Below are 24,392 nucleotides of genomic sequence, written 5' to 3' on the forward strand. Positions count from 1 at the left end.
CTGGCACCTTCTGGTTATCGATCTCAAAGATTGTTTCTTTAATATTCCCCTGGATCCTAAAGACACAGCGCGCTTTGCGTTCACGATTCCGTCCATCAACAAAAGTGAACCCGCGGAAAGATACGAATGGGTTGTCCTGCCACAGGGGATGAAAAATTCCCCGACGATATGCCAGATGTACATGGCCTGGGCATTATCGCCGATCCGCAATGAGATGCCAGATACATTAATATATCACTATATGGACGACATACTGTTTTGCCAAAAAGCCCCATTCCCCGAAGATTTCAGTCAAACAGTGACCAACCGACTAAAGACCAAAGGATTAATAGTGGCTCCAGAAAAAGTGCAAACGAAATCGCCTTGGAGCTACTTGGGGTGGAAAGTCACCCACGCGATGGTAAGACCTCAAAAACTGGAAGTGATAAGTTCAATCAAAACTTTGAACGATGCCCAAAAATTAGTGGGTGAACTCCAATGGGTCCGACCCATAATAGGTTTTACCAATACAGATATCCACCCCTTCTTGTCGCTGTTATGGGGCACGCATCCAGGTACGTTAGTACACTGGACAGATGACCACACCAAGGCATTAAAGCAGGTCGTCCATAAACTGGCAACCGGCTACGCGGATCGGCGGGATGCCGCACAACCCATTGGGATCTGGGTATGCAACCATCCATCATACCCATTCGCGCTACTACTCCAGGACTTCTGCTGGAATAAGGAAAATGGGGAATATTCTCACGTCACCAAAAAACGTCAACATGAGCAGAGCTCCCCAACTTCGGACTCTATAGCCATCTTGGAGTGGCTATTCACACCACACACTCCACAGAAAGGTGTTTGGCAGCAGACCGAAATAATAGCACTTCTGATATGGAAAGGACAGCAGCGTTGTTTAGAAGTAGACGGTCAGGAGCCAGGATGGATTAGCATCCCCATAAAAACAGCTGATTTCGACTGGCTACTACAACGCTCCGAGCCTCTACAACTGGCACTATTCGGTTATTCTGGGGAAGTCCGCCACGGAGGCCCAAGACATAAACGTCTGCAAGCGATCAGCCAGTTCCAGTGGATCGAACGTCCATCGGTTTCAGAGCGCCCAGTGTCCGGCATTACGGTATTCACCGATGCCGGAAAAAGATCAAAAACGGCCGCCTGTGTATGGCAAGACAAAGGTCGGTGGAAACATCATCTGATTCCGGGCACTGCAGAAGACAATCTACAAACGCTGGAACTACTGGCCATTATTTGGGCTCTCACACAGTGGCAACGGGCTCCCCTCAACATAGTCTCCGACTCACAATATGCAGTCGGAGTGGCAAACCGTATTGAAGATACTATTATTAAACCAGTACGGAATAAGCATCTGCTAGAACTCTTTTACATGTTACAATGTGCACTAAAAGTCCGAACAGAGCCCTGCTGTATCCTTCATATTCGAAGTCATAAAACATCCCTGGGACTGGGTGAGGGAAACGCAAAGGCTGACTCCCTGGTCAGCCTAGGGATTCAGAGCCCAGTGAGCCAGTTTGCAAAGGCTCGGGACAGCCACTCCCTATTTCATCAAAACGCCAGGGCATTAAAGCGCATGTTCTCTATACCATGGGAGGATGCTAAAGGAATTGTTAGAGCATGCCCCCAATGCGCGCAAAAATGCCCTGGGTATGGGAGCAAACCCACGTGGATTGCAAGCTGGCGAGACGTGGCAAATGGACGTCACCCTTGTCCCAGAATTTGGATGATTAAAGTATGTCCACGTAACGGTGGATACTTTCTCTGGAATGATTTGGGCAACAGCTCAAACGGGGGAGAAAGCTCTACATGTGGTCCGTCATTTAACAAACTGTTTTGCTGTCATGGGGGTCCCCCAAGTAGTAAAAACCGACAACGCACCCGCCTATACAGGCGGGAAAGTCCAACAATTCTTTGCTACTTGGGGGGTAAAGCACATCATGGGAATCCCCCATTCATCTTCAGGTCAAGCGATAGTAGAAAGAGCTCATCGCACCCTGAAGACATACCTACAGAAACAGAAGGACAGCAAGGAGACGGACCCACAGATGCGGCTGGGCAAGGTACATTTCACACTAAATTTTCTTAGCCCAAGCCGCGACTCAGAGCAACCCCCCGTGCTGTTGCACTACTCCTCACAGAAGATCAATCGCATGCCGGACGTACAGATCTATTATAAAGATCCTTCGACAGGCCAGTGGCTAGGGCCAAAACCGCTGCTGTTCACCGGGAGGGGTTATAGTTGCATATCCACGGACCACGGACCCCTCTGGATGCCCAGTAAGTGGACGCGCCCTGCCACAAATAGACCTCCAAGGAACGACCAACATACCTGATTTATGACTTTTGATTATGCCCCCCCCCCTTTTTTTAACAAAACAAAAACACCAAAAAAAAAAAAAAAAACCAAAAAACAACAACAAAAAAATTTTCCCCTTAAAATTGTCATTGTAAAAGGTGTAAATTGAGGAAAAAAAAAAAAAAAAAAAAAAAGGGGGGGGGGGGGAGAAATGTAGGGGAACAGAGCGACCAGGTGCCTCTGATCATCAAGAAGTGGGTGTGAGCCGCTATCAACCCCACCTGTGCCCAGTCAGGTGTGCCCACCTGTGCCCTATGGAGCATGTGCAAGACCATGGGGCCAATAAATAGTGAGGCTCACACCCACCGAGGCAGCTCATTCTAGAGCTAGCTGAGAGAGCGGCTGGTTGCTTCCATAGCAGCAGACCATCTTTGCTAGTTCCACACTGTGGGCAATAGACTCAGATCACATCCTACGAGTCTATATCACCGTATCAACGCGTTGATCCCGGACAAGAGACTCCTTTCCGGCTACAGAGATGACCTTTAAATTACTACAATTATTGTATTCAACATAGGTCAACATCATCCAACTAAACCTGCTATCTAAAAATGCTCAGCAACACCACTGTGTAATATGATTCTTCAGATCCACCTTGTTCATCTTAACATCTTACCTTGGCTGATCCTCCTGGGAAGAGTCCCCACAACAGAAATAGAAAAAATGCTCACTTATGCTCTGACAAATTTACAGAATAACTGCTTCTACTTCTGCTTCACCTATTAGTTTCTAGGGCTGTTCTAAGGATTTGGGTGGCCCTCTCCAACTACACATAGTGCTCACCAAGATACCCAGTCAGTTTTAACAACATTTAAATGTGTGTAGAAATTGTAAGTTTAAATGTTTTTGCAGAAATATTATTTTAAGTTATTTTATTTAATTATATTAAATTAACTTTATTCATAGCGCTTGATGCTGCTTTACTGAAATTAATCAGTTTTAGTATGAAATACTAATAAGTTTGGGGATTATATTTTAAATTTAAGAAAAAAAAAACATATTTCACTCAACAGTGGGGGCTACTCTGAAAAAAGCAGGTTTGTTTGATGCATATTTTCAACTTTTAACAATGTAGATGGTAATGTTTCGATCTAATTTCCACAACAATGTAATAAGCAGCACATTTCAAACTCCAAGGAAAATCTTGTATTCCCCAAAGTGCAAGTTCTGGAAGTACTTCATATCCCTAACAATAGCATCCTGGCATTAACAACCTAAATGCAAATGACATCTGCTGGCTATTTGCTAATTATGTTTTTGAATTGCTTATGGCTACACTGGAAGATATTTTCCAGGCTCTGATTTCTATTAATAGATGCCTGCTTTGGAAAGCATATAAAACCCTATTCAGCCTCTTCATACCTTAGATAACAAGTCCCCTTCTTTTAGATCATCCGCTTTCAATAAAATTGAACAAATTGCTGCTCTGCAGCCAGAGGTATGAAATACCTCTGTGAACACACAATGTATAGTCTTCTAGGTTTTGTAAAACCTTGGATGAGCACTCAAGAAGACGAATTCATTTAAGACAGCAGTTGTATTGAATGCTTTCCTAGACTTCAGTGCTCTGCAATACTTCAGGAACAGGTTAGGTTCAGTTCAAAGAGATGTTTATCACAGCTATCTAAATGTCTTGAGATTAGACTAAACTGTAAATAACATAAAGTGAGTTTTCTTACTAGGCATTTATTAATTTCTCTTTTGATCACTCAGAAACAATTCAAGTGCAATCAGAGACGAGGCCAAAACCTGGAACAGTGGAACTATAACATTTACATAATGTTTTGATAATGACTATTGAATTTCAGAAAGTTCTGATAAAAGCTCAGGTCTGCTTTTGTTTTACCTCTTCAGCTTTACTGAACTGACTATATCAAAAGAAGGGTCAGGGGCATTTTCTTCCTAGTTTTAGGAACACTAAGGATTTAACAGCTAGTCCATACTGCAGGAGCTCAGGTACTATATTATCATATATTAAGTCCTACTATTAAGTTCCCATCTCTTTCCACACCCAGAAGGCAAAAGAGAAACAATGCAGTATCCACATCCCCATGGGTGTTTCCAATAGGAAATATAAGATACATTTTGAAAAGGTAGAAATTATAAACGAGAGCAGCAAGTATTTAACCCTGAAAATGTTGTGGAATTCCCTGTTCAGGAGGTGCAGTATTGCTATAATAAAACCAGGTATTTTGGAAATTACAAAACTTATTCATAAACTATTATAATTGTGGTGTAAGAAATGATATTAAAGTAATGACTTTTTTTCCTGGCCCAAACCAGGATTATTTTCATAACCAGGAGATAGCCTCTTAGCCAGGCTTATCCTGTTTTTGCAGAAATGTCCTTGAAAAGTATATACTCACTGCAGACACAAACATTAACATGTTGCAGCTTGTGGTACGGATTTTTTAAAAAAATCCATAAAAACATGTTACGTATGTATTGACAAGTTGGAAAAGAATGTAAAGACTGATCCAGGAACATGTATCTGCTACTTTTGGCACAGAATAAGCCCGACATTACACCTGTCCTGGCTAGGTGAAAGATTGTCTAGATATGAAAAGGCAGAACAAACATTAACAATGAAACTTTAATGTGAGGAGCTGGAGAATGCGGTGTGAGGGTAGGGCAGACAGAAACATCTGCTCAAATGAGCTCTCCAAGGGCAGAGAATCAAAGCTATTTAACACCAGAAAAGAGAGACCTGGTGGGAAGTCTACCGTTGCAGGTTTTATTAGCAGGTTAGACAAACATATGTCACTGGTGCAGCAGATTCGTCTTACTGCAAAGCAACAATTACACACCTTCTCAAATTCTGTTTTCCTTCCTCTCCACCCTGCCCAGTATTGTTCTCATTATCTTAATCCACTTCATTCTTTTCTTGGTTAAATTTGCCTCTCCAGGTCATCTTCAGCTGTTACAGCTCTGAGATGTAATGATCCTACTGCTTCCTTTAAAGGGATAAAAAGAACCAAGAAGAAACCTGGACACACTGAATACAGAGGCAAAGGTTTTATTCTATGGTGGTAAAATCTTGTGTTAAAGAGCTCTCTTGTCTGAAACCAGGTGACAAAAATTTGCCTGACAAAAATATCTTTGCCTGACAGCGCCTGCAGTTCTGAGGCTTGGTGCAAGCACAAACATACTTCCTGTGTGCCAGCTACCTAACTTAAAACTTGTAAAGACCTTAGCTGTTCTATCTGCTCCCTATACTTACCAGAAGGAGTTATGACCTTGTGATTAGACCTTGTCTAGGCCAATTGTCTTCTAGATGTGCTCTCCCACCAATTTCAGATTGACTCTGGGAAGGCAAGGCACCTCAACTTAATTGACTCATTCACTTCATGTGAACCGGGGGTTATGTGCAGTAAAATAAGCTAATTTCCTCATAGAATGGGAATGGAAAACTAAAGGGCTCTTGAAGCTAACCGTTAACTTAGGTGGCTAATCCAATGTTTTGTATACCAAGGATAGGCAAGTTCCTCCTGTTCCCATGAGAAGGAGAAGGTGCTTTGTCACCATCAGGGTGTAGGATGTTGGCACTGGGAGGCAGTTCAGCTGGGAGCTCTGGAAGAGGCCTCTCTGTTGATGTCATTGGGCAATTCTCGCTTGGACTAGTCCTGCAATGCTGACTACCCACAAGGAAATAATAGAAGTAAATTTATACAGAGGGAATGGCTGTTTGCCTGCCAAAAGTTATGTTTATGCTAGTAATTTTGTAAGCCTCATCCTGGGGAGCAAAAGAAAGAAAGTAAAAAAAAGGAACAGCTTTATTCTGCCAGGAAAAGAGTGGGAAAAAGACAGGAAAGAATTTTCTGTGCTTCTTTCCCCAGATCAGAACACCACTGAGGACGCATCTGATCTAGTTCTTTGAAGGTTGTTTGCAGCCTAAAATCTTTGGCAATAATTTGACACACAAGGCAGCTACACTTGTATCTGCCAGCCATGAAAAACCAAAGTACTGCATTTCTTGTGTGACATTAAGATGACAAAATGACTGAGATTCAGTGAGCCACTTGTCTTACAATAAATATAGATGTAGATATATTTAATTTTCTAATACTGTGCTGCCAAAATCAAGGTAACTGTCATAACTAATATTTTACTAAAGAATCCCTAGTTTCCTGCATATTAAAGAATTTTTTTTTCATTTTGCAACTCTGGCAGAGTTTTAATGCAAAAGTGATGATGTTTTATCTGCATTTACCCATAGTGTCTATGAATTATGGGAATATGCTTTGGTTAGTGTATTGTTATGATGAAACACTAGAGATATTTCTGAAAAAATAGCTATTTTGAACAAATACTAGTTCATATTTAGAAAATAAATCTTAGGAAAAGATAGCTGGCATAAAGATAATAAAGTTATAGACTCACTAACCAGATTCCGGAACAACAATGTATCTGCTATCAAATCAGTTCCCAAACACTACAAAAATTTGCATAGCGGATATAATATTTCACATAGAGGATGAGACTAAAATTAAAAGATTGACAATAAACTTTGACCTTCGGTTTGTGGGTTTTTAAAGAATAAATTATCTAAGGATTTCAGTGTTATTAATTTTTTATCAACTAGATTTAAAAAAAAGCAGCACAACATAAATGTAAGTTAAAACTGAAACAATTTCATTACAGAATAATGGAAAAATTAGCCAGCAGAACCTATGCTTTGTTTCAGTAGTGTGTTTTTCCCAACATCTGCAGAATAACTCCACTATTTTGGTAAAAAATAATTCTGAAAATTTGACACATGTTCAAGTTAGAATGCCGATGAAGAAATCAAGAATGCCTTAAATTGTGTTTGTGTGTAAAATGTTTAACACTACTATGACACTAGCCAGAAAAAACCCCATGAATTTTGGTACATCTGGGTCACATATAAAGAAGGATGGCAGGAGCTGCAAAAATTTAAAACTTATGATGTATTGTAACTTTTTGTTCTGGATTTCTAAATTTTCTGCCTTTGGCTCTGACCTTTTCTCCCTGTGCATACTGGATAAACAAAAAACAAAATTTGTACTGCAGAACCCTCAGTGAAACATTTCTATATTTACAAGTCAGTTAGCTTAAATGATTCTTCATTCATCTACCAAGATAATGTTATTTATCAAAAAAGTAATTTTTTTCCAGAAATTGAAAGGACTGCATTGTTCAAAATATTCACAGCTAACACAAATGCAACTTGTAAAGCTGATTTCTAATTTGTCCACAGTGATAAAATTGTTACATTACATACTGTTTTAAGTTCCCCCTGGTTTCTTTGAGAAAAGTTATCCCTTTCCCTGGGAAATTGATATACTGGGGTTTCTTAATTTTAAAAAAAAAATCTAATGAAATACCAGAAATTTGGTTAAAAAGAAGATGTCAATGCATGCACAATTATTAGATTATTAACTGAAAGTTGCATTTTTCACAGAGCACTGCTAAATATAAGTTTTCAGATAATCAGACCTTATTAGGGAAGGCCTTTCTAGTGTCTTCCTTGTATCTAATAATGCTCACATTTTAGTACCAGGATCATGGTAATCTTTCATAAATTGACAAGAGAACTTATCTTTATACAGTTGCCAAATGCCTGAGATGTCTAGACTTCATCAACACATTGACAGGGAATCAAGAATTAAGTGGTATGAAAAGTATTGCTTTCTACTTTCTAAATAGGCCATAATCAGCACTTACCTAGTTGACTGGTAATTGACTGTGGCTCACAATTATGCTCAGTTGCTAGAAAAATAAATTCAGGTAAATTCAAGGTAAGTGTCATTAATCAGTTCTGTCTGTGGTTTCTATTAAATATATTTCCATACAAAACAAAACAAAACAAAACAAAACAAAAAAGCATTGAAATAAATAACTTCAGTGAAGACATTTCAACTTTCCTGTGAGAGATGAAATATTTCAATTTGGAACTCCAGAACTCACTAGGTTCCATTGTTTTTACCTTTTCTCCATGTACCAAACTGGAAAATAATGTTTAATTAGGGATTTGTTTTAACAATCTACCTTTGTTTAACATTGCTTTAGACAGACTGGTTGGCCTTAGTAGACCTGGACAAGTTTAATGCTAAATCCACTCTTCAGTGCCTTGTTGAATAGCAAATGAGATAAGCATATGCTTACATATGTGTTCAGCTATGTATACAATATAGTTATTCAACTGAATAGCTCTATTATACATCCACTTATTTCAGTGAAGTACAGGTCATTAGCCAGTTTTTAAATTCAGTGGCTTAGAGGAGTATGAAAAACTATAACCTGGGATCCTTTCCGCCTGCTAAGACCCAAGCTCTAGTACTGGACAAAGGCCAAGAGGAAAGACAGAAGCAAAACAAGAAATATAAAACAGAATACTAGAAGTAACTTCAGAAGAAACAGGCAGACATGGATTCAGAATTTCACTTGTAAATGAGAGAAGACAGTAAGAGAAAGGAAGCAAATTCTCTTGGAAGGTGTGCACACAAGACACCTGGTCACACAAGGACAGCTTTGCGAGGTCTGTCATTATGGGGCCAACCCGAAGGACAAAAGTAATGAAGTATCTATTATCACTTCCATTACAAAACAATGACATTGTTCAAAGAGATCATACCATAGGAGGAAAAACTCACTCTTACTAGCAGAGTAAAGATTACAAGAAGTACCAAGCAAGGCAAAAAGAAAAATTAAGGTATTTTTGTGTTTTGACATTTCTAGTAGAGAAGGATAACCAGATCTCACAATTAGAGGATGTACAGAGACAGCTGCAGGAAAGTATTTCTACTGCATTTCCTTCCAGCCCATTCTGAAACACTAAGGAGTGCCTATGATACTAATTCAGTTTGATATAAACAGGTGATGACAATAGACTGCAGTGTATGTGGGAGATGCTTGCCATATGTTTTTTGACACAGATGAAGTAGCAATTTTTGAGAGGGGATAAAACAAATTTTACAACGTGTCACATGGGATAGAAATGAGCTCTAGTTAAAGCAGTTCTCCCTCTTGGTCTTTATTAACTATAGACAGGATGTTTTGGAAATATGAATTGGTTAACTGATCAAAGCAGGAGCAAGTTGGTATCTGTTTTGTGTGAGTTTTATGTATCCTTCATCAAAGCAGAAATAAATCAAAGAAGTAGATTTTCTTTTGAACATTCCTACCAGAATTTGCATGATTCTGTACCACCAGTTTAGAATTCTAGAATTTATAGAGGTATCTGCTAACCACTTCACCATCAGCTGAATAGGGGTGCTTTCCTAAGAGGAATATGTAAAATGAGATAATTGCAAACATCACCTGGATACTGAGTCTCTAACAGTGAGCAGGGCCAGGAGTGAGCATGAGGAAATTCAGAATAGTAACTAATACACTGATTTGGGTGAGAAATTCTTTCTAGACATCATTAGAGCTCACCTATACTTTGACAGAAACAGATGAAATCTTTAAAATATTCTTCCTGAAATGGCCGATGTTTCTGTCAGTCATGTTAATAGCTAGTCTTTTCTTCCCAACTACCTCAGTCTATGGAATCAGCATCAACAAGTTAATAATGCTGTGTGTCATTACTTTTTAACTTAATTGATTGTCCCATTTGAGTAGAAAGGTAGACTGTAGCTCCCCAAGTTGTCTCTTCCACTGACTTGCAGCATTTTGGACACATGTACTATCTAACCACTCCAAAGAACCATAGCCTTTTCAGTCTCTTATTTCCACACCTTTAAGTAATTTTATTGCTCTAAAATGGGAAATATTTGTCTATTGGTTTTCATGGGTTTTTTATGCAGACTAATCCATTAGAACTATCTGTACGCTTTCAAATGGTGATGAGTGACACGGAAAAATTTTATAATAATTTCTTGCGTTTTTATCCCTTTTTAAACTGCTTCTACATCATGATAAGGGTTTTTGTTAAGTTATCTTGACATAATTTAGATTTTTTTTCTTTGAATCATTCATATTTAGTTAGAAGAACAATGTACATGCTGTCTTTTCCAGTGAATTTTCATCAGCATTGAATTTCTTTAGCTTTCCCAAGGGACAATAAATTCAGAGTAATCTGGAGACAAGTTCAACAATATTTTTCAGGACAAGAAGAAAAATGTTTGGATTCTACCCTATATAAAGACATGAGGCTACATTTTTTAATAAAACTTTGATGTAATGATTTTCAGAGGTTAGTGATAAACTGTTTGAAAGAATGTAGGTGAGTCACTAAGCTTTTAAAGACTTCAAGAGCACATAGAAAAATGCCCTAAGAAAAAAAAGAACATTTGACCACAATATTTAGCATTGTTCAGGAATACAATAAATTATACAGCAACTTATCCTGCCAACGTACCTTAAAAAGCTACACAAAGGACCTATTAGTAATATCTGTAATGCAATCTAAGAGGACCAAAAGCAAGGGAAAAACAGGTGTGTTACTACTGTTTTCAGCTCCCACTTATAAGATTATAATGGATTTGATTGCCATTGGTATTAGTAATTTCCCCAATGAATCTGTGGATAGAAGAAAAAAGTGGAAATGAACTCTGAGAGGGTATTTTATGTTCAAAATGCCCACCTCCATTCAAACACAGTAGACTAGATTCAAGCTGTCATCTTTCCACACCTCAGCTTTTGCATTTATAAAATGATGCAAGTCAGAATCTGCTCTTTTACAACTATTAAACTTCTTCTCCAGCCTTAGTTCCCTTGTGTTCCCACATCAATTTTCTCCTCTGAAGATGAAAGGAGAGACATCATTATTAAAACTGCTTATGACCAAGCTTACTTGAATCTCTCCCCATGGCTGTGCCTCTGTCACTTGCAAAGTCTATACACATGCTGAGACACAAGTCCCCCATGCAGTGTGTATCCTCAGTGATGCAGCAGAGGTCTATCTTTCTTGAACAGTCATCCAGGGTCTTACCATGAATAAAAAGCTATTTGTGATAAATGATAGAAGTAGTGTAATATTCTTTTCCCATAACCTTAACTTCCTGAACAAAGAAACCATTTAAACACATAAAACAACACTTTGTATATTAAGTGGATAAATATTTTATGCAGCTGGCATATGGGAGATATTCAGTTTGTCGTATCAGAGCTTGCCATATCCAGTCTGCACTACTCATTTTTAAGCAGTCACTTTACTTTGTCAAATACCTCTATGGTGCCTACCAATGAAAGCATGGAGCGAAATTCTGCTTAGATTTCTAACCATCTTAAATAGCATCCTAGAACTAATTAGGATACATCTTCCTGGCACAAATCTGATGGTAGAAAGGAATGAAAAATTCTTGTATTGCAGAAACATGTAGCACACATGAATCTATTTTGCAGTGCCTACTCAGGCTCATACTCATTAAACTCATGTTGGAACTTCTGTTGCAGAGTGGTAGTTCTCAAATCTAATTCAATCTGACTTAACTCCTATAAGGTCAGCATACAAGACTTGGCAAGTTAAAGCTGCTGGAGTGCTGCATGTAAGGAGTCCACTGATTTTACAGGAATATCATGCAAATAAAGTACTACTGTGATACAACTGGGATTGAGTAATATCAGGCAGTAACTGAAAAACTTTTAAAGAAAGACTCAAGCTAGCAGTTATACTTTACAGGCAAATCATGACAGTTTGGAACATGAGGTAGTAAAACTGTTCAAATAGCCAGGGTCAAAACACAGTAAAATAAGTCTAGACAGACCTATCAGCATAACTTGGACTACAGAGGCTCTGAATGCAAAATGTCATACTGTTAAGTTTTATTCTTTCTGTGTTAGTGTTTACATGGACAAGCTTACTTTTTTTTTTTTTTTTTTTTTATGTGACAAAATAAAAATAAAATCTTTTGAGACTAAGGGGAGTTGGTGTCCAGAGCTGGGGGACATGCTATGGGTGCAGAGGAAAAGCAGCATGGGTTCCCATAGGATTTAGTATGGCATATGTGGGGAGGAACCAAAGGTGAGTAAAGGGGTTTAGTTGATCTGGAGAGGCACAGGAGTAGCAAAATGAGGGGCAAGGAGACCAAAAAGGCTGCAGTCCAAATAGTTGGCTGCTGGAGATGCCTGTCAGCCATGTCCTGCTCCAGGACACCATAGCCTGTCCCAGCTTCTTGCCAGAGTCCTTCTCACTCTGTCCTGTGTGTTATGTTCTGTTGCAGCAGCTGGCATGGGACTCAGGGGTTGCATGTCCTGGTGCCAGCAACTGGGGAGTCTGGAACTCAAGGGCAGCTGCTAAGCAGGCTGAGCATCTGAGGCAGCAGCCAGAGTGACCCATCTCATTCACCTATGGACCTCCATTTTGCTCCACCAGAGACAGGAGTTCTATGAGGCCCTTGGTGCTGTGTCCATGTGAGTGCTACGGGGTCTATGTGTCTGGACACGTGTATAGTTATGTACATGGTATGTATGTGTGCTTCTGGCTGCTGGGAATGTGTCTCCAACCTTGCTGCTGGCTGGACGTGGGGATATGTGGCTGAGCAGCCTTGCCTCTCTCAAGCTCCTGGATCTGGCAGGATATATTTTCTCACATACTTTGTTTCTTACACTTTTTTTGACCTCTGTCATTTCACCAACCTGTTGCTGAACAGTATGCACAAACAGTGCTAGGGTATTTCTTGGAAACTTTAGATGGATTCCCACATCAAAAACTCAGAAAAAAAATTATCTAAATTAATAGATTAAAATAAGTCACAACAAAACCAAGGAGTTTTCCAAACACTGAATGAAGCAGCCAAAGTGAAAGGAATAAAAAGATAACTGTAGGATAAATAATTTGTAACACCCACTCAACTTTGATAAGGAGAGCTTATAGAACATGAAAAAAAAAAAAAGGATTGTCACAATGCAGAGATAATTAAAAGAAAAGGTCCAAAAAATAACTATATGAGTAGAATGTGATTAGACAGCTTGAGGTTTTAGAAATACAAATATCTTGTCTGTGGGCACTGGTGGGCTGCTGGCCAACTCACTTCTGTAGACTTGTTTATACTGTGGATGTCTGCTCCAAAGGACATCCATTTCAGAAGCTAATGAATGTGATACAAAGATGTGGAGGTTGGTTTGTCTTTGAGAAACATGATTAAGTAACCAACCAACCAATTAAACAACCAAAACATCACTTTGAAAAGGAAAAACCAGGAACAAGATATGCCACTGAAAGGTAGAGCAGTTCCTCATCCCTGTATTCTGGCTATACATGGAAACTGCTATCCAGAAATTCAATGTTTGAGATTACTTCTTGTACATAGATCTAGACAGCAGGCAGATGAACTGACAAAGAAACAGAATTATGTAAAACAGATTTAGTTCATGCAGAGGTATCAGAAGTATCAGAACAGATTCCTAGTTCACAGAGAATTGAAACAGGAGGAGGGACTGAGCTCTGTCCTGAGTTACTTGACTGCAATCTGCATGCAAGTTTGGAAATCAAAAGTAGTATCCTGTGGTCTGGACTGAAGAGTTAGTAAGCATTCAGGATTTCCACTTTACATTTCAGCAGTGCTGCACTGCTAGCCTGCAGCTTCTTCTACTATAAAATTCCTTAGAAAATGAGGCATGCAGAAATTACTTAAACTAGAAACATACTGATAAAAAATAGTGAAGAGTATCATTTCACATTGAAGATACATTGGACTGCACAAAAAGTCTGTTTGTTTATTTGCTTATTTATTTAAATTTCCAGAATTGTTGCAATATGTTAATCTATAGTCTTAAATTATTCCTGTAGCAGCAGCTTAAGATAACAAACTCCATCTCTCCTTTTAACATACACACTGCAATTTTCAAATGGTGGGCAAAAAAAGAAATGAGTCAGACATTAGGTGCTCTGGAGGATATATAATAATTAAACTTGATAATTATAAGGTCTTCACATTTAATTTCGCTTTGCCACATGTAGACTTGGCAATGGTTTCTGGAGCCTGTGGGCCTTTGCTAATCTCAACTGGACTGAATGGGCACAGCATGAAAGGCAGTCTCTTGGATACTAAGACAACCAGAACTTTTAGGATAAACTGGCACCCTACAACTAGGCATGGAAACTCACAAACTCAGGGAAAGGAACAGGTGCTGACTGTTCTTCCTTCACCTACTGAAAAAGCACAGTATCTTCACAAAATTTCCACTCCTGGATGGGCACGACATATGGACTCCATCTCACTCCTAAGTAAATCCACTGCTAACAGAGTATTAAAATATAAAATTAACTGTGAAGAGGCTATCCAAAACCTATCCAGCATGTCAGTCCTCAAACTGAAAATGCTAGAAATACTCAAATATTCAAAATAACTAGAGTTATTATAGAGGTATTCTTGTTACCACTGGGCCAGTCAAACCAAGGCACTGTTGTGTTAGAGTAGTGAGATATTGAAGAAATACACAGGCACATGAAAAGCAGGGTTGAAACAAGAAAGACCCTTAAAACAGATTGCTCCACCATCACATTTGGTTGCCAGCAAACAGGATCCTTTTCTGACTGTCTTAATCACAGGATTCATCTGGCAGCCTTTCAGAAGTCTTGCTACAATTACCTTTTTTTCTTGTAAGCTAGTATTAATATAATGCAAACAAAGGTAAGTTGCCACATGACAATATGGTATTTGTTAGGACTTCATCCTGGTTTCTGGAAAAAGAGACGATATTAATTATTGGATGAACACCTGTAATAATTATAAGGGACACAATACATAGCACACGATTACAGAATATAAGTATTACCTGTGTCTCTATTTGTTACAGAACAGGAAGGAGAAAAAAGAAGCAAGGAAAGAATATATAAGAAGAAACACAGTAAGGAAAAGAAGGAAAGAAGAACCAGGCTGTGTGCTGACTGCTAAAATGTGATGAGAGATGATGATGCAGAAACAACATTTTTTGATGCTAACGATGACCATATCAAGAAAAAAATATGTAGGTGCCTAGAAGAGCGGAAATAACCCTTAGTATGATAGTAGCAGAGCACTCTTGGGACCAAAATTTTAGCATTGAAGCAGTGCATATAAAAAAAAAAACAAAACCAACCTGAGAAAGCCTTCATTTTGGTGAGAGTTGCAAGGAAGCTGGCACAATTAATTAGCAGGAGTTAGTAGAAATAAACCTTGGAAAAGCTGAAATTGTGTCCCAGTATATTAAACCCAAAACAAAGCATAAACAGATCACAAGCATGAGATGACTTTCCAAACAATATGCAGAAAAAAAAAAAGTAAGAAATCATCCCTCACTTGTGTCTAGAACAGTAAGCCTGTCCAGAATCTAAGTCCAATGAATGAAGAAGGTATAAAATGAACACTCATCGATGATAAAGCCTTATCAGGAAGGTAAAACAAGTCCTTGTCATCTGTTTACCCTATGGAAAAGTCAGGAGATGTTCCTCTGCTGAAGCCCGTCTTCACAAGGTATGAAGACAAGAGATCTGCCTGAGTAGCAGTGAGGCAATGTGTCCACAAGGCATTCAGCCCTAAGCTTTAGAAAAACTCCAGGATGAAGCTGCTAAATTACTAATTATGATGCACAGCATCTTAAGCCCAGCTCTGTGCCTGAAAACACAAACTTTGGAAATGAGATTCCTATTTTTAATGATTTATAGGAAGATCTGTGGAGCTATAGGTTTGTAGCCCTGATGCCTGGAATCAGACAAATGAGAAACTACAATGAAGCATAGAATCAGTAGACACATGGGCAAATAGGATTTTTGGAATGCCAGCACAGCTCTTGTATATTGGGTGTATACCAGAGTTTTCTGAAGGCATTCACAAGCAAGTAGGTAAGATTCAGATAAAATTAATTACATGGTTTTCTGAAACACTTTTGACAAGATCTCTTGCCAAAGGCTCTAGAGGAAAGTAAGGATCAATGAATTAAGAGTGTTTTGATATATAGCTGCTTTAAACACATGGAGAAGAACAGGACAGTTCTGTGTCTGCACCTCCAAAAGGATTCATAGAACTATCAGAGAAAGGATTTGTGGACCAGTGTCCATAGGAACAAGGACTTAGCTAGAATTATTCTGCTTGGAAAAGAGGCAGACAGGAGAGAAATCGAGTCATGCTCTAAATGGCCATGCTAGTCGTGATGTCATAAAGGGAGTGTGTTTTCCAGTATTTTGTATCAGGTATAAAAGGAGCATTGTGGAGTATCTGGTGAAGCTAGCAAATTACAAGTTCAAAATAAAAAAAAGAGGAAGTTTCCCACATTATGTTTACATGGCCTTGCCAAAAGACAACATGAAATCTTCATGATGCTGGGGGGTAAACAGGTATGCCCATGGAAGAGAAAGCTCCTCAGCTTGTGTAGCCACGTGCCAAGTGTCTGAGGCTGGGAAAGTAACTCTAAGACACGCTTACCCTGTTCTTAGGCAGTCTTTCCTTGGTTTCTGCTGCTGTGGGCTGGTTACTGGGCTTCTTCTGACCCAGGACTGCTGTTCTGTTCTGATTGTCTTAGACGGAGGTTTGTACAAATGTTAAACTCCTTTTGCAAATGCTGACAGCCTGTCATCAACCCTTCTGATGCCATTCAGTGCCAAAAGGATGTGTCTGGTGACTCAGGGTACCTCTGATAACGGTAATCCACTAAGCCAACTGCATCTTACATTTTCTTCAGTAAGGTATGCATTATACATGTATAAATAAATATTACTCTGCTGTACCCAGGCTTTTAAATGAATAATCTGGAATTTTCAGCAGTGCTTCTGCATCTTTGACACCGAAACCCTCCATAGCACCTCTCTCCACACTTTACTTAAAAAAAAAAAAGATAATGTTGTGTAGGAAATGTTAGCTACAATTACAGTAATTTATTGCTTACTTTTATTTAATGGGTTACATTCACCAACAACACCCAGACTCTACTGTATTAGTGTTTTAAGTAGAGGCATGTTGGAAACATTGTAATTAAAAGCCTAAAGTGTATTTTTTAGTAGTTAGCATTATCTTGCATTACAGAGTATTGTGTACTCAAATAGTATTTAGCATTATCTTACATGACATTAGATGGATGCACATCAGAAAATTTGCTATGAAGGATGCATCTTGTATTTTTCTTTCATTTCCATGATGTTTTTCCTTGTGGAATTATGTGCCCCCATTGTCTGTATACTAGAATGATGCACTTTTCTCTCTTAGAACTCTTCTGTACCCCATTTTCTTCCCATTTGCATACTCTTCCCACCCAGTTCCTCCTTCTCATCTTGAAGCCTGAAGGGCAAGGGCTCCATCTGCCACCTGTTTTGATCAGACCAGTGCCTTGTCCTCCTTAATTATAAGTGAGGCCAACCTGATCACAGATTCTGGAAACACAGATTGATGGCAGGACAAGTAAAAGGTTTGAGCATTGCACTGCAATGATAGAAACAAAGATGAAAGAGGAATTGACACCAGGCAAGCTGCTTCCATCCTCTTTCCTTAATATTATCTTTCTACTTATACATGAAATTGACAGAAATAAAATTCCAGATACAAATTGCTTCCAAACATCTTATATTCTATGCACCTGTTAATCATGCAGTGTTTATACTTGCTTGTGCAAACTGTGCAGTGAAGGATTTCCTTTGCACATCACATGCTGTTCTACCACTGTTTGCTTTAAATTCTAAACCAAAATAGTTTACTCTGACTTGTTCTGTCATCCTTTGTTTTTCATGTCCTTGCTCCTTGACACAAGTTAATATTTCACCATGGTTTAATCTTTCATTTTCTATTTTCTTCACACTTCGAAAATTTGCTGCATCCTGTCTTTTAATGTTACTCCTGAGAGTTGAGTCCATCAAGGAATTTCTCAAAGTGTATGATTCTTTTTTCTCAAAGTGTTCTAACAAGAAAGGAGCAGTGTACCCACCTTTTCAATCAATGTATGTGTCCTCAGCATATTCACTTCCCTTAAGCGAAATGTCTTTTTTTTTAATAACTGTTAAGAAAAATCAAGGTTTGCTTTGTAACTCCAGTCCCTTCCTGTTGGATTACATCACCAAGCTTGCTATTCATTTAAACAGAACAGTAGAGACATGGTGACCGAGGAAAGAGCTATTGGCACTGAAGAGTTTGCCAGAGGTGAAAATACACAAACTGCAGATCACTCAGAAAGATTTGGAACAAAGAAGTACCAACCAAAGCGCTTTTGAAATAAAAGGGTGCCACTGATTTAGAGGATTAATTGAAGTGAATGTTTACTTGACGAGTTTTAGCAACTAAAGAAGGTAAAATTGTTTCAGAAACTGTTGCCCAGCAATCCTGCTATCCTTTTAGCTAGTACCTTCAAATGTAAAGACAACAAAAATATATAAACACTGTTGGGGGATCCCTAATTTCTTTATGTGGAAGCAGGATTTTACTGAAGCCTGAGCTTCTTCAGATGCATGGTGATAAAACCTCCAGTGATTTAATGGATTATCCAGGCACTTGGATAATTATCCACTGGATTATCTACTAGGAGAAGGGGAGATCGAATGACTACATTTTTTTAAATTAAAGAACCAACCACGTATACTTTTGGAGAAAGAATACGGTTTAAGACACTTAGATCCACCATGTGAGGAAAAAGCTTCTGCAACATTCTCGAAGAAATCTGATGGCCGGAAGATGAAAAGAGAGCTCTAAGACCCCCTCTGTCTGCTCTTCTCGTTTATTCCTTCAAGGTACCGTGAGCTAACATTCCTGTGCATCCTCCACCCACACTCACCCGTAGGTACACATTTCTGCCCTTTCTCACCCAAGCCGCACATCCCTCCTTTTTAGACCCGACAAGTTTAAGTAGCAGCTAGGTGGTGTACAGCAAGGACCACGACCTGCCGGCTCGAAGCAGGCCTGGGAGTTCTCAGGCCCGTGAGCAAGCGCGGGGTAGGGGGGCGACACAGGACCGACGGGGCTTCGGAGCCCCGCCGCCCCTCTATTGCACGGGCCGTCCCCCGTCCACGATGCGATTCGGACCGGACCGAAAGGCGAGGAGGAAGGCAGCGCCCTCCAGGCCCTGTCTGGCGAGCCTCCCCGTCTGCCACGACGCAGGGAGCGGCCGGGAGGTGCTTAACTCCCGCCGCAGGGACAGGAACCGAGCACGGCGGGTGGGCGCGCAGGCGTCCTCGCTGCCCAGCGATCCCCCGCCGCCAGGGTTCCTCTCGCGAGATGTGGCGGCGGCTGGTGGGCTAACAGTCTGTGACAAACAGGCGAGCGGGACGGGCGCTGCCTCCCCTCACCGCCCCTCCCCGGTCCGCCGCAGGGCGGATGCGGCGGCGGCCATAGCTTTGGGTCGGGAGGAACTGTCGCTGCCCTCCCCGCGAGCGTCGTCGGAGGGCCAGGGAGCCTCTCCAGCCGCCGCAGGCGGAGCAGGGGGCGCCGGTGGTCCCGCGCATCTTTTCTCCGCCCGGGCCGGGAAGCCGGCGGTCTTGGCCGCGTGGCGCTGGCAGTTTGCGTCTAAGTTCCTGCCTTCGCTGAGTGGGGATCAGGTGGAGCTGGCGGAGGGCACCGGGGGTTGTTTCCTTTCCCGCTTCGCTCCCCTACGCCGGCCGCGAGCCACGCGCCTCTCGCTCCTACTGAAGCCCCGGTGGGCTGCTCCGGCGCAGCCACGCTTCCCCGCGTGGCCCTGTCAGAGTGGCGGGCGGTGCCTTCGCGTAGCGGCCGCGCAGGGGTGAAAGCGAGCGGGAGCACGGAGGGAGTGGGGAGAGAGAGGCCGGTGGCGGGCACGAGGGCGCTGTCGGAGCCGGCTGCCTCTGAGGGGGCGCAGAGGGAGGAGGCGGCGGTGGCGGCAGCGGCGGCATCGTCACCTGGCGCTGCGGCGGCAAGGGGGAGGAGAAGGCGGGGCGGGGCGCGCGCGGCGCCTGGCGTTGTCTGCGGCGAGTTGCACCCCCGGGCGCTGGTTGGCGGTTTAAAGCAGCGGAGCCGCCGCCGCGAGGGGCGTTCAGAGCAGCTGGGGCAGCCGCCGCGAGCAGTGCATTACTGGGCTGGGCGGGCATGGAGGGTAAGCAGCAGCAGGAAATGGGGCCGCTCGGCCCTGCCGTATCTACTGCCGATGACCGGCGCTCGGAGGAGAGCCGAGATGCGGCGGGCGGCGGTACGCAGGGCAGACCCCTGGGTCCGACGCCGAGCCAGAGCCGCTTCCAGGTGGACCTGGTGGCTGAGGGCGCCGGCCGCCCGGTCGATGAGCCCCGCAAGGCGAGCGGGGAAGGCGGCGTGGTGGGGAAGGGCAGCGAGGAAGCCAAAGGCAGGTTTCGGGTGAATTTCGTGGACCCGTCGGCCAGCGACGAGAGCCCTGGCGAGCTGGGGGGCGGCAGCTCGGAGGGCGGCAATGTCAGCTTCCAGAACGGCGGAGACACGGTCCTGAGCGAGGGCAGCCTCCACTCCGGTGGACACCAGCACTACTACTATGACACACACACCAACACCTACTACCTGCGTACCTTCGGCCACAACACTATGGACGCGGTCCCCCGCATCGACTACTACCGCCATACGGCCGCCGACCTGGGCGAGAAGCTCATCCGGCCCAGCCTGGCTGAGCTGCACGATGAGCTGGACAAGGTGAGCGGTCGCGGCGTATACCCCCCTCCCCCAACCACCCCTTCCGCCCCATCACACACACACACAGAGGCGCGCACACACACAGACACAGAGTCGCTGGGCTTCGCCGAGCTGCCTCTCTCTGTGCCGGGCAGGGAGCAGTCCTGGCCCCGCGTCGTGCCCCTCCAGGACCGGCCGGGCGTGCAGGAGGAAAATGCAAAAAGCTCGCTGAGCTTCGAGGAGGAGCAAACAGAGCGAAAGCATCGCTGCGCTTGCGTCTGCCAGGGTTTTTTGGGATTTTTTTGTGTGTATTTTTTTGTGGGTTTTTTTGTGGGTTTTGGTTTGGTTTGGTGGTTTTTTGATTTTTTTTTTGTTTTTTTTTCTAAGTGACGCAGTGGGGCTTTTCTCCCCCCACCCCTCCCCTCCACCTCATCTTCCCCCCTGTTTCTGGGAATATGTTTTATCCAATAACCCTGAGGGGATCTGTTACGGTCGCAGAGTTTTTCGGCTTCTAGTCCGTATGCCCTTCCACAGATCGGGATTTCGGGGTCTGCGAGAGGTGTTAGTCTGTGAAGGGGAATGACAGTGTTTGAAAGACATACTAAAAAAAAAATAAATAGGGTGCCATCATTTTTAGTCGTGACAAGAGGTTTGCCTCCGAAGCTGAAAACGCACGCCTGTCCCTGCGCACGCAGGCCGCCTTCGGGCATGATGCTGGAGGCTTCAGAGTACATAAAGCCGAGGCTCCTCCATCAGGAGCTTTTCAGTCGTGCTGAGTAGCGCTGATTGTGAGGACGTCATGAGCTTCAGACTGTTGAAGCTGAGTGTCTGGCTTTTACTGTTTTGGACTAGTCAGTATTATATTGGAGGCGAGTTACAGTGAAAGCTTATTTGCGTTGTAGGCTGACTTTATTAAAGCTTCAGCTGAACCTGGAATTAATTTGATGTATATTCTAGATGATGATCAAACTACTGTCACTAAACTAAACCCAGATCAAGATGGCAGTGCTATCGTCTTGAAATCTGAAAATTGCCTTTTGGTATTTTGCTGTACTTCTAATAAATCCATGTTCTCGTGGGTTTTTCTCGAAGGTTTGGGAACATATGCGCCTCGTCCTAAGGCAGCAATGAATATTCTGTTTCCAGAACTCTTTTCCTTCCACCTTTGACTTCTTCTAAGTGGAGTTGAATGGGAAAATACATGTTCTTTTGAGACTGTCCCGTTTCATGCCATTAATAACAGGCAACTCAGTTCGGCTGCAGTGATCTGGGGGGGATGTGGTGGATTCTTTGTGTCGTTTTTTTTTTAAACTGACTTAATCTGTTCCAGTTCAAATAATTGTTTGGTATGCTGTAGAAATACTTCATGCAACCTCTAAAATTAGATACCAAAATAATTAATAATCCTAACATTAAATTGCTCTTGCCCTTTAGGTCCCTTCCTGATGGAGTTAAATGATGTTCTATAGCTTGACTTTGAGTTAGTATGGAAAGGAATTTGGCAGTTACTGTCTTGTGCATGGAGTTAGATATGCTATAAATAAACTGTGTATGTGAAAACATACTGATTTTTTTTTAAATCTTTTTTCTCTCTGCAGTTTTTGTGAGATGACCAGGTTGTTTAGTACTTTGTTCTGTGAGCAGAACAGAACTTGAATTTCTAAGCTTGGCATATAAGTTTTTGGTTTGTTTATATTTTAGTGATGAAGGATAGTTTTTATGCTAGCATTAAGACATTTTAGTGTAAAATCTAACTTGTGGAACTATAATTTCTAAAGGTGTAATATCTTCATATATCATTGCAAAGCATGGCAAGCAGTTTTCTAGGTTGGTTGTGGTGTAGAGTTGTAGACAACCTAATTACAGGATCATTATCAGAACTGCTTCATTGAGAGCATTAATTAATTTAGATTATTAATTTCTCAAATGTCACAGAGTTGTTCTGCTGTGGATATGAAGAGATGTACTGTGTGCAGTGCCCATCCACATATGCAATTTATATATTTGGTATTATATTTAAGCATGAATCTTAAACTCTCATTGGATAAATATCAGAAGTTAAATTGAAGCTCTGTGTAGTAACTCAACTGTTCTGTTAGAAGATGTTTAATTTCCAAAGTGATTAATGTGTTAGCAGGCATTTAGGCATAGATGAAGAAGGGAAGCAATTATTTTCGCTTCAGACTTAGCAAAACTGTTTGCAAGATAAACTTGAGAATACAAAGGCTTTTAATAAGGATGTGTCATGCCTATAAATAGCATTAAATACCTACATTTTTCCTAGTCTTTGGAGTATAAAATATACCACATCTGTGATTATGTAGTTTATTTCTGGCCACAAAGTGCTGCTAACTTTAAAATCATGATGGCACTGTACTTTCATATAAATGTTCATAAAGCCATTGTGCTTTTTTCACTGTTTTTCATGGGGGCTTATTGTCTTTATTCCCAAAGTGACTTCAGTTCTTGCTGACTAACAGTAATGGTCTCTAGTGTTGAATCATACTGTGTGTTAAAGGACGTACTTCACTGTCTTTTAAGAACTGAAAAATTAAGCTAATTCTTTGGCTGTCGTTTTTTTTTGTACTGACTTGTATGTCATGTATATCAAAGACAGCAGGCCAGCTGATACAAACATCCTAATACCATGACATAAAACTTGCACTGTGTAAAGACCTGTTGTTAGGCCCCTGTTCCTTGATGCAGTGCTTCAAGTTTGGAAGTTATTTTATACTGATTGATAAAAAAACTGAGTTCACCAGCAGTGTGCTTCAGTAATTTACAGGTAGCAATTTTGTCCTGCAGATAGTTTGTGCTATTCTTCGTTTTTAAAAGGCAAATAATGTTGTGAGATGGCATTGCAGTAATACTGATTCTTATGGTACTTGCAGAACAAATTTTTTTTTTTTCTTATTTTGCTTCATATGTCTAAATCCTCTATGGATTCTGTTTTTTTCTTGATACATGTTTTGGAAATTCACATGGGAGATGCTGCAGTATTCTGAAATGGATGAATTGCTTACTACTGATCTTGGTGTCTTATGTAAACATTCAAGCCAGTAAGCTGTTTGGAGAGGTTAGAGAGGGAATTGGGGATGCAGTTACAGTTCCTAATCAGTCTCCACAGATGTAGAGGTGAGAGGATGGTTATAAAAAAAGAAGTGGGAGTGAAAGAAGGTACTGCAATATCTAGGTTCTTCGTGCTGTAGTAGTGGTATCCCCTGACCTCTTGGGGGGAGATATGACTTGAGGCAGTAGGAAAGTTGAGTCCTACCTTTTCTTATAATTTTCTTCTCAGTAGCTAAGGAATGTCTGTTTTGCCTTGCTCAGCGCTGTCTGTAAATAAAGCTGTAGCCTATAGAAGACATTCCATCTGCCTTTTTGTCATCCTCAGTGAAAAAATTAGCATGCCATAACATCGTAGATCTTCCAGTTTTGGAAATTAAAATTTTTAAGGTATTGAAAAAATCCACTACTATGAATGAATTTATAATTATTCCGTATATCATTGCCTTGATTGGGAAGCTTGTTTTTTTGAAAAATAAACTTAAGAGTGTTTGATTCCG

The 24,392-nt window shown here is 41.3% G+C and overlaps 1 protein-coding gene across 3 annotated transcripts in view; it reads left to right on the forward strand.

Moving 5' to 3' along the window:
- The first annotated feature begins 20,177 nt into the window (after nucleotides 1-20,177).
- The window catches only part of SLC12A2 (solute carrier family 12 member 2), a 68,739-nt gene continuing 64,524 nt past the window's right edge, over nucleotides 20,178-24,392 (forward strand). For all 3 annotated transcript variants that reach the window (XM_030467023.1, XM_030467024.1, XM_030467025.1), the window contains exon 1: nucleotides 20,178-20,847. In XM_030467023.1, coding sequence (XP_030322883.1) covers nucleotides 20,281-20,847 — 567 coding nt within the window. In that variant the 5' untranslated portion in view covers nucleotides 20,178-20,280. The remainder of the gene's footprint in view (nucleotides 20,848-24,392) is intronic.

The sequence above is a fragment of the Calypte anna genome, chromosome Z (genome assembly GCF_003957555.1).
Source record: "Calypte anna isolate BGI_N300 chromosome Z, bCalAnn1_v1.p, whole genome shotgun sequence".
Classification (NCBI taxonomy): Eukaryota; Metazoa; Chordata; class Aves; order Apodiformes; family Trochilidae; genus Calypte; species Calypte anna.